Source organism: Mrakia frigida (assembly GCF_051309035.1).
Source record: "Mrakia frigida strain ATCC 22029 unplaced genomic scaffold BDY24scaffold_18, whole genome shotgun sequence".
Taxonomy (NCBI): Eukaryota; Fungi; Basidiomycota; class Tremellomycetes; order Cystofilobasidiales; family Mrakiaceae; genus Mrakia; species Mrakia frigida.
Window position 1 is genome coordinate 419,289 of NW_027481263.1, and position 9,435 is coordinate 428,723.

General features: G+C 54.6%; 3 protein-coding genes across 3 annotated transcripts; 2 read left to right on the forward strand and 1 right to left on the reverse strand.

The window, feature by feature from the left end:
- Positions 1–1,602: 1,602 nt before the first annotated feature.
- Positions 1,603–3,437, forward strand: LCP5 (small subunit rRNA maturation protein LCP5). Its single transcript, XM_076640795.1, has 4 exons — positions 1,603–1,681; positions 2,069–2,185; positions 2,278–2,657; positions 2,752–3,437. Exons 2-4 carry the CDS (start codon positions 2,082–2,084, stop codon positions 3,414–3,416), a joined length of 1,149 nt encoding a protein of 382 aa, XP_076496042.1. The 5' UTR covers positions 1,603–1,681; positions 2,069–2,081; the 3' UTR covers positions 3,417–3,437.
- A 1,367-nt stretch (positions 3,438–4,804) lies between these two features.
- On the forward strand, positions 4,805–7,351 carry BDY24DRAFT_391420 (NADP-dependent oxidoreductase domain-containing protein). Its single transcript, XM_076640796.1, has 14 exons — positions 4,805–5,038; positions 5,245–5,437; positions 5,544–5,647; positions 5,718–5,798; positions 5,876–5,934; positions 6,019–6,116; positions 6,204–6,291; positions 6,372–6,423; positions 6,500–6,578; positions 6,618–6,754; positions 6,846–6,912; positions 7,019–7,112; positions 7,217–7,274; positions 7,332–7,351. The coding sequence occupies exons 1-13, from the start codon at positions 5,036–5,038 to the stop codon at positions 7,272–7,274; spliced, it is 1,113 nt and encodes a 370-aa protein (XP_076496043.1). The 5' UTR covers positions 4,805–5,035; the 3' UTR covers positions 7,332–7,351.
- Positions 7,352–7,395: 44 nt separating this feature from the next.
- VAC17 (Vac17p) lies at positions 7,396–8,195 on the reverse strand. The gene has a single exon (XM_076640797.1). The coding sequence runs from the start codon at positions 8,117–8,119 to the stop codon at positions 7,649–7,651; it is 471 nt and encodes a 156-aa protein (XP_076496044.1). The 5' UTR covers positions 8,120–8,195; the 3' UTR covers positions 7,396–7,648.
- Between the last annotated feature and the right edge of the window lie 1,240 nt (positions 8,196–9,435).

Genomic DNA, 9,435 nt, shown 5'->3' on the forward strand with positions numbered 1-9,435 from the left:
AACGAGGTCCTCGCATACTTCGAGGTGATGAGCTCGACCAAACTCCCTTCCCCCTTTCCCTCCTTCCTTTCGCTCACAAAGACTGAAGCGACTCTCGCTCTCCTTTTTGCTCAAATACAGACTCACTTCCTCTAGGCAACAACACTACAATGTGCTTTCTCAAGATCCAGCATAGTCGCTTCAAGCGGTCGAGCTCTTAGTTGGGCGTAAAGGAAACAAGTCCAAGGGAATCTCAGCGTTTCGACTCAGCGGTGAGTTTTCCTTCGCTTCACAACATCAGGAAATCCTGCTTCGTGCTTATTTGTAAGGGAGGAAGTCGGTGGGGTGGAAGGAGAGGTCGAAATCAGCCCCCAGGGAAGGAAGGGGGGGGGGCAGGAAGAACGAGCTCGCCTGGTCGAGAGATCTGGAGACATGGATTGGCTGCCCTTTCGAGGATGTGCACCGCTCTCGAGTTGTAATCAGCTGAAAATAAGGTCCAAGTCGATGTTCATCGAGGAGAGTAGTGGTGAGAAGCAGCAGGACCAGCTCGAAATCGAGCTCGACTCGTCCTGCGAGCCTCGCTCGACGAAGGTTCCAGAGCTCGTTGCTGCTTTCGAACTCGACTCTACTTCCTAGAGAGCTGTGCCTTGGATTCAAGGATCTGGCTTCAAACGACTTAGGAGGCGGGAGTCCCCGGGAAGGAAGGAGCGTACATAGAAGCTCCTCGACGCGATCTTTCCTTTTCCTCCTCGTTTGAGCGATTGCCCTCTGCTTTCTTTGGTACATAGCTCATGGAGATTCCTGCAATTGGGTGCATCGGGGAGGCCCCTGGGACTGGGTTTCGGGCTTGAGCCATCGAGGTCGAGGTCGACGTCGCACAGGCGAGGCGAGTTTGGTTTGGTTGTTGAGGACGAGACGACGCGAACGACGAGACGGCGAGACGAGAGGGATGGTTTCGGAAAGCGGGATCGGGGAGATAATCTCGGACCAGATATCTCTTTGCTTGAGGCAACGTTGGATAATGGACATTTTGTTGCTGAAGGGAGGAGGCGAAAGGAGGGAGGGGAGGTGAGGTGGGCTGAACCGGGAATCGTTTTGTTGTTGATGATTTGGATGGGCTGGTCGCAGTTGGTGAAGGTTGAGAGTCGAGTGAGGTGTAGAGAAGACAACCATCGTACTTGATGGTGATTCTTGGGAGGAGCGAAGGAAAGATCAATGGTGAGCTCGGTCGCTTTCGTGGAGAACTCGAGAGCGGGCGTAGGGCTCACGCTGGATGGAAATCGCAGGTGAAGGAGTTCGAGCCAATATGACCTGACAGAATGAGTGGATCTAGGGATGAGAGAGGCGCAGGAATACGAAGTTGATGGTGAAACCAGAAAGGGAGGAGGAGACTCGAGAGGTCGAGACCCCTTTCGCTTCTCGTCATCTTTGAGAGATCTGCAGTATTGTAAGGGCCAGATTTAGAGTTCAGGTAGATTTTGTAAATTGAGAAGATTCTCTCTCCAGCTCTCACTGCCTGAAATTATTATATCAAAATCACCAGAATTCGTTGCTAAGCGACCAAATTCCCCCTCCCCTTCGACCTCTCCGAATTTTCGTTCCTCTCTCCTCCCTTCCCTCCATCTTCCACCATCTGTTCCTTCCCTTTTCCTCTTCTTCTTTCCCTTTCTCCTTCTCCCTCCTTCTCCCTTCTCTGCCTCTCGTGAGTGTCAAAACCTTCTTTCGTTCGCTCTTGCTTTCCTTCTTTCGAGAGAGCGAAGCCCTTCCTCCCTCCTCCCTTCCCCTCCTCCTTCGACCTCTTCCCCTCCTTCTCTTCTCTGTGTGTTTCCCCCTGATGACCACCAGCACTGGGCAATGAATAACCTTGATTATAAAGCTCAACTCGCATCCGTAGAGGACGAGGCGGACCTAGAAAACCCGTGACTGAGGGAAACACCACGCAGAGAATCAGCTTTTTTTTTCCCTTCCTTTCCTCGCCACCCTCCTTCTTTCCGTTCGACCACTCTGCATCTCAGAATTCTTTGCGAAGAAATTACTGGAACTGACTCTGTTTTCCTGCTTTTGCTTTTGCTTTTTCGCTTCGTCTTAGGGCTCACTCGACCATGGCGGACTTTGAAGTTTCTCCTGAGGCTCTCCTCCCGATGCTCAAGACGCTCCGAGCTTCCGTCTCTCAGACCAACGCGGCTCTCACTCCTCTCCTTAACTCGTAGGTATTACATATGTCCTTTTGATTCCGATCTATAGAAGAAGAGAAAATACGAAAGCTCACCGTTTGCTCTGTGTCTTTTCGTCCTCCAGTCTTCGAAAGGACCCTTCGTCTCTCGACCTCGCCGCTGGTCTCTCCCTCCTCTCGGTTCGACCGAACCTGCTCATCTCCTACACCCACCTCTACGCTCTCCTCATCGCAGATCGTCTCGCTTCAGCCTCCCAGCCCTCTCTCTCTCCCGTCGCTTCCTCCTCCTCCTCTTCCGCGTCGGTCCTCGACAACTTTTCAGCCGCTCGACCTGCTCGTTCGTCGCCCGTGCTCGGTCAGGACAAGGAGGTCGTAGAGGAGATGATCCTCATTCGGGAGGTGATGGAACGAGTCCGAGGAATGGAAGGAAAGGTTGGGAAGCAGGTGGACAGGTTGGTCAAGGGTGCCGTCGAAGGAGGTCAGACCAAGGAAGCTTTGGAGAACGGTGAGTTCTTCTTTCTTTCTCTCTCTCCTCTCGTCTTCTCGTTTGCTCTATGCGCTTGATTTGAAAAGCTGACTTCGACGTTCGTTCTCCTCAGATCCTCTCTCCTTCCGACCCAACCCTTCTGCTCTCCTCAAACCCTCCCGCTCAGGAAACAACGACGATTCCGCCTCCGACGCGTCCGACGACAACAACGGACCCACCTCTTCGAAATCCACCTCAGGGATCTACCGACCTCCTCGTCTCGCCGCAGTCCCTTACCTCGACTCCTCCTCCTCCCGCAAGACCAAATCGGCTGCTCGTCCACCCAAAACATCCACTCTCCTCACCGACTACGCTCTCTCGACCGGATCCACCCTCCCGCATGCCGAATCCGTCACGGGCCTGCACACCTACTCCGGCGTCGGAGGAGGTTCGGGCAAGAGTAAATCTCTGGCGATGGAGCAGACCGAGTTTGAGGAGAGCGCGTTCGTGAGGTTGCCGTTGAAGAAGACGGATCTCAAGAGACGGGAGAAGGAGGAGAGGGAGGATGCGTTGGGGTTGGGAGGATGGGGAGATGTGCTCGGTGGGATTGGAGGCAGTGGGGAGTATGCTCTTGGTGGGACTGGGACGGGCGGGGAGGAGGGAGGAGCGTGGGAGAGGAGGAAGAGGAGTGGACCGGAGGATGAAGGGTTCGGAGGAGATGGAGGCGGCAAAAAGGCGAAGAAGGGGAGGTTTGAGAGGGAGGTCGGGAACAGGGGGAAGTCGAAGAAGAGGAGATAGGCATGCTCTTCTTTGTTTTGATCACTGTTTGGTTCGGGAAAGAGCCGTGGACGCGAAATCGAGAGAGGCGAGGTTGGCAGTCGATTCGAGTCTGGCGAAGAGAGAGTTTTAGGAGATAGCAGTAGCCGGAGCTATACGTCCATTCATAAAGTATATCTGCGGAGCCAGATTGGGTGCAGGAGCGAGCCCGGTTCTCGGAACGCTCTCGACGGTCCATCTTCTCTCTTCCTCCTCCTCCTTCTCCTCTTTCTTCTCTTCTTCGTTGTCAACATGCCCATCACAGTGAGCTCTACCTCCTGCACCGACTGTCACAATCCCCTCGACGCTGACTCCACTTCCTTTCTTCATCTCCCTCCAGCCGAGCCTCCTCCCGTTGAGCTCACTGTTTGCCTTCCTCGTCTTTTCACCTCCTGTCCACTCCTACCCTTGAGTGTGCTAGGTTTGTTTGAAAGAGTTCAGCAGCTTTGTGTAGGTCTGGGAGATCTCGTTTCTGACGTTCGGTTCGTTCTTGACTCAAGACGCGTCGAAATCTCGGCTGTCTTCGTCTCGCGGGTGCATGCCCATTTCTTCTAGTCGAATTACCCAATGCCTCAGAGTACTTTAAAGACCTTCTCTTGCATACTCCTCTGTGGGTTACCGGACTCTTCAACCACGAGCGAGGCCGACTGAAGCTCACTCTTTTTCTCTCTTTTCTTCATGACTTGTCCCAGACCTTCCTCCTCCTCCTCCCTCACTCGAGCTCAAGGCAGCCTTCGCATCGTTTCCCACTCTCTTACCCTGAGTGTCTCATCCTCGAACGGCCCGTCCTTCGCGTGTTCGGAGACTCGCCGTCGCCGCGTCGCGTCGTCGGGCCATAGGTTCGTCCACACGACTCTTCCCTCGTCTCTCATACCCTTCGAGAATGACACATTTTTCTCTCTTCTTCTCTTCGCTTTCCCTCAGGCTTTCTTGTTCCGCTCTCTTCAACGTACTCCCACCTCGAACCCTCCCCGTGCGTCGAGCATCGGACGGTCGCCGCGACTCCTTTCGTTCTCTTCTCCTGTATTTCCTACCTAGACGGCAATATGCTTTACTCTTTGATCTCTATCGAATGTTCGGTTCGTTTCCTCCCCTTAATCCTTGAAAGAAGGTGGAGGACGACGCGCTCGCGAGGCCGGTCGACTCTCCCTCTTCCTCTTCCTCGCGACTTTAACTCTTCCTCTTCGACTTGCTTGGAAAATTCTGCGGTTCCACAGCAGAATTTTGCCCTCAAATGTCGCCTCAACAAATCTGCCTCCCTCAGACTCAAGGATCGAAGCTCTCGTCCCTCCGATATTCTGACCGGCTTCCTCGTCGTCCTCCCTCCCGCTCTTCCTCCCTTTCTCGCCTCACTTGCTCGCTGCCGAACAAAAACGGCCGCACACGTCAAGGTGACCATCGAGCTAGAAACAAATCTACCGCTGCTGCTGCCGCGTTCGGGCTCGACGCCGTCCAGCCCTGCGACCTCCACCTCCACCTCGCCTTCCTTCCTTTCAAAAGGTCGAAGCTCGCTCTCATCTCCTCCTTTCGCTCCAACAACCACCCCCATCACCCAACTCAACACACATCCAAACCTTCTCCTTTCAACTTCAACAATTAAAATGGTACGTTCGAATCTTCAAGAGGGAAGGAAAAGCAGGAGGGAGAGACGAGGGCTGAAATCGTCGAGCTCACCGTCCTCCCTCCCCTTCTTTCTCGTCCCATCTTCCCTCCTCTTCATCCTTTCAGTCCCTCTTCGCTCCTCCTCCCGCTCCCAAGACTGCTCTCGGTCGTGAGCTAATCTTTCTCCTTTCGCTCGATATCTTTCAAGCTCTCGCTGACCTCTCCCCTCCCGCTTCCAGGACATCGAATCCTCTCTCCCACCGCTGGAATCAAGGTCTCTCCTCTTCAGCTTGGAGCCATGTCTATCGGAGAGGCTTGGAAAGACTTCATGGGATCCATGACGAAAGAGGATAGCTTCAAGTTGCTCGATGCTTTCGTTGAAGCGGGCGGGAACTTCATTGGTGAGTTGAACGAGACGAGATCTGGGAGGGACGAGGGAGGGGAGGAGATGATGAGCTCGAAGCTGATCGTATCTTTCTCTTGTTACGCTCCTTTCGCTCTTGTTAGACACCGCTAACAACTACCAGAACGAAGAATCCGAGAAGTGGATTGGAGAGTGGATGGAGGAGCGAGGAAACAGAGATCGAATCGTGCTCGCTACCAAGTTCACCGTTCGTCCTCTTCTCTTGCGTTGCTCGCTTTCAGCTCGAGTCTCAAACTAACAGTCCTCTTCTTCCACAGACTCACTATCGATCCTACGCTGAAGGAGCCGATCCCGCTATCAACCATTCTGGAAACGGGAAGAAGTCGCTTCATCTCTCGGTTCGTCGATTCGCCCTCCTCTTCACTCCTCTTCTTCCCTTATATACTGAAACCCATCTTCCATCCTTCACCCTCAGCTCCGAGACTCCCTCAAGAAGCTCCGAACCGACTACGTTGATATCCTCTACCTTCACTGGTGAGTCGCTCTCTCGTCGAACATCTTGCGATCATCACGCGTCGCCGACTCTCACCCGTTCTTCCGACGCTTCCTCTTCTTCAGGTGGGACTGGACCACTTCGATTCCCGAGGTCATGGACTCCCTGGACGCCGTCGTCAAGTCTGGGAAGGTTCTCTACCTCGGAATCTCTGATACTCCAGGTCAGCTCGCTCTCACCCCTCTCATCTCTCTCTCTTCGTCGTTCGTCGCTGACCATCCAGATTTCCCCTCCTGTTTCGAACCCTCAGCCTGGATCGTCGCTGCATGCAACACCTACGCTAAGGATCACGGAAAGACCGTCTTCTCGATCTACCAGGGACGATGGAACGTGATGCTGTGAGTTTTTGACGCGTCTCACCTCTTTCTCCTTTCGTTGACCTTTCGCTGACTCGTCGCCTTTTTCTATCCCTTCACAGCCGAGATTTCGAGCGAGACATCCTTCCCATGGCTCGACACTTCGGGATGGCTGTGAGTTCCCTTCTGCCTTCGCTACAGAACAACGTCCCAACCCACCTTCTGACCCTCTCTCTTCTTCCCCCTGCAGCTCGCCCCCTGGGACGCCATCGGTGGAGGTCGAATCCAGTCCAAAGCTCAACTCGACGCCAAGAAGAAGAACGGAGAGGGTATTCGATCGATGATGGGAGGATAGGAACAAACTTCAGAGGAGGAGCAGTACTCGCTCGTTCTTGACGAGATCGCTCAGGAGTTGGGATTGAAGTCTCCTACGGCTGTTGCGTTGGCGTATCTGCTGGCCAAGGCTCCTTACGTGTTCCCTTTGGTCGGTGGAAGAAAGGTCGAGGTGAGTGCTTGCGTTTTGTCTTCGTTCGTTCGTTGGACTCGACGCATCGAGGCTGACCGTGTGACTTCGTCTTCCTTTTCAACCGTCGCAGCACCTCCACGACAACATCTCCGCTCTCACCGTCACCCTCACTGCTGAGCAGATCAAGAAGATCGAAGGTGCGTCTTTCGCTCCCTCCTCTCCCATCCCTCCCTCTTCCTCCCCTTGATCGACGACGCGTCTGACTCTCCTCCTCCTCCTCCCCCTTTCGGTTTCGTTACTTAGACGTCAAGTCCTTTGCCCCAGGTTTCCCTCACGATTTTGTCGGCGACGACCCTGCCGCTCACGGTGGCAAGGCTGGGGGATTCATCTTGCCTTCGTGAGTCGTTCTTTTTACTCTCTTCATCACACTCTCCTCTCTCGTCCTCCTAGCGATCCTCGAAATTGACTCGTCCCTCCCTTCCTCTCATGCTACAATATTAGCGTTGGAACTATCGACTGGGTCGAGGGACCCCAGGCTTTGGGAGCTACGAAGCAGTAGGGCTGAGACCGACGACGCGTTGTGTTTCCTTCGGCACGCGTTCGCTTCCTTCCTTCTCTCGCCAGATATCGTTATGAATGTGATTAGTATCTTGTACATCCGAGACAAAGTGAGTACGTAGAGCAAAACTGACGATAGGGGGTTACAGTACAAGCAGAGAAGGGACCAACGAGAACGAGACGGAAACGAAACGAGTGAGGATTAAGTACGAACGAGCGGAAGAGTGGAGAGAGGAAGAAAGAAGACTAGAACGAGCGAGAATTTAGAGTAGGATAGAACGGACGATATAAGAAGCCAAGGAGTTAAAACTACATCAAGAAGAAGAAAAGCAGAACCAAACCAAACCAGACGACGCGACGACCAGACCTCCAAACTCAAACTGCGACTCCCCTGCCTTCCTCCTCCTCCATCTCCCCAGCCACGATTCTAACCCCATCCTCCTTCGTAGAAACCACTCTGAAGTTCAACGGCACAACAGGCACGTCTGGAACCTTCTCCTCCCCGACTCCCTTCCCGTTTCTCCCTTTCTTCTTCGACGACGAAGAAAAGATGCCCGAGAGGGAAGCGACTGAGAAGCGTTTCTCGAGGGATTTTTCCTTCTTTTCGGCTTTAGGAGTGGTTGTGGACGGGGAGGGGGACGGAGCAGAGGAGGAGGCTGAGCGACGACGGTTGAGGATTGAGGTGGTGTTAGACGAGGAGGAGGGTTTCTTATCGACGACCGCAACGGTGGGTTTGAGATCGGTAGTTATTGGGTTGGAGATTTGGGTGGAGTTGGTGTTCGAAGGAGGGGTGTACAGAGAAAGAGGTGGAGGAGGCGCTGGTCGTTTCGGCGTCTTCGTTTGCATCGTGTTCGGGAAGGTTGGGCTCGTGGGAGTTGGAAGTGCTGGAAGTGGGAGAGCCGGGAGAGGTGTTGCAGCCGAGGAGGGCGAGGAAGACGAGAGGAAGAAGCTCTTGAAGGATTTGGAGCGTTTGGTGAGGAGGGTGCGAGGTGCCGACGCGTCGATTCCCTCGACGGGCGAGGATGAGGGAGAGGGTTCGACCTTCGACGACGACGGTAAATATGTCGATTTGGAAGCCTTCTTCGACGACGGGGTAGCTGAGGAGACGACCGACGTAGTTCTCTTCGCCGCGACCGAATCGAAGTCGAGGGGAGGGTTCGTCGGAAAAGCCCGTGGGGAGACTCCTGAGGCGGTCTTAGGTTTGAGCGGCGAGGGTTGGAAGTGCAGTCGACGGGAGTTAGGCGTGGCTGGGCTGCTCGATGTTGAGAAGGCGACGAAGTCCGTTGGGGAGGTGAGAGAGGAAGGGACGGGAGGAGGAGGAGGAGGGAACGATTTGATCACGTCTCCTACGTCCGAGGAGATCCTTCCGGGCGAGGGTCGCCGTCCTGAGCTTGCGACGGAAGGAGGTCGGGTTGAGGAGGAGATCTTGGTCTTGGGTGGGGAGATGACCTTGATCGTGGACGAGGAGGAGACGTTCCCGTCGCTGGTCGGTTGATCCTGTTCGTGCTCGACGACTTGGGACGCTGGACTGGTCGGCGTCGAGGGAGGTGAAGCGTAGGAAGTCCTCCTTTCGACTGACGAGTATGATCCTGTTGCTGAAGAGTTGGAAGCCGACCGTCGGTTGTTGATGGCGACGGGAGACTGAGGAGTAACGACGAACCCTCTCATCACGACTCCCTCCTCCGATTCTGACGAGTCCTCCGATGAGATCGACGATCGAGAGGGTTCTGAAGAGTGTTTCTTCAACAACAACGAGTTGACTGCTGAAGAGGAAGTGAGAGGGAAGGGACGACGATTATTCGACGAGAGAGTTGGTGAATCCGGTCCTCCTCCCGTCTCCTCGCTCTCCTCATCCGACGAGGACGATGACGATGAATCGCAGAGATCCTCCTCCTCCTGATCTTCCTCCCCTTTCGCCGCCTGAGGTTGAGGTTGAGGAGGCGAAGGAGGCAGGCTGCTTCCCTCGGAATCGAACTCGAACGGAGCGTCGGGCGAGGCGGTCTTGAACGATCCCTCCTCGTCGTTGTCTAACGAGACGGGTGAGGATCCAGCTGTGGAGCGAGGAGGCGGAGGAGGAGCGGCGTCGAAGTTCGCTTTGGTAGGAGAGTTGGGAGCTGGGTGGATGACGACCGTTGGAGGAGGAGGAGGAGGTGCGGGAAGAG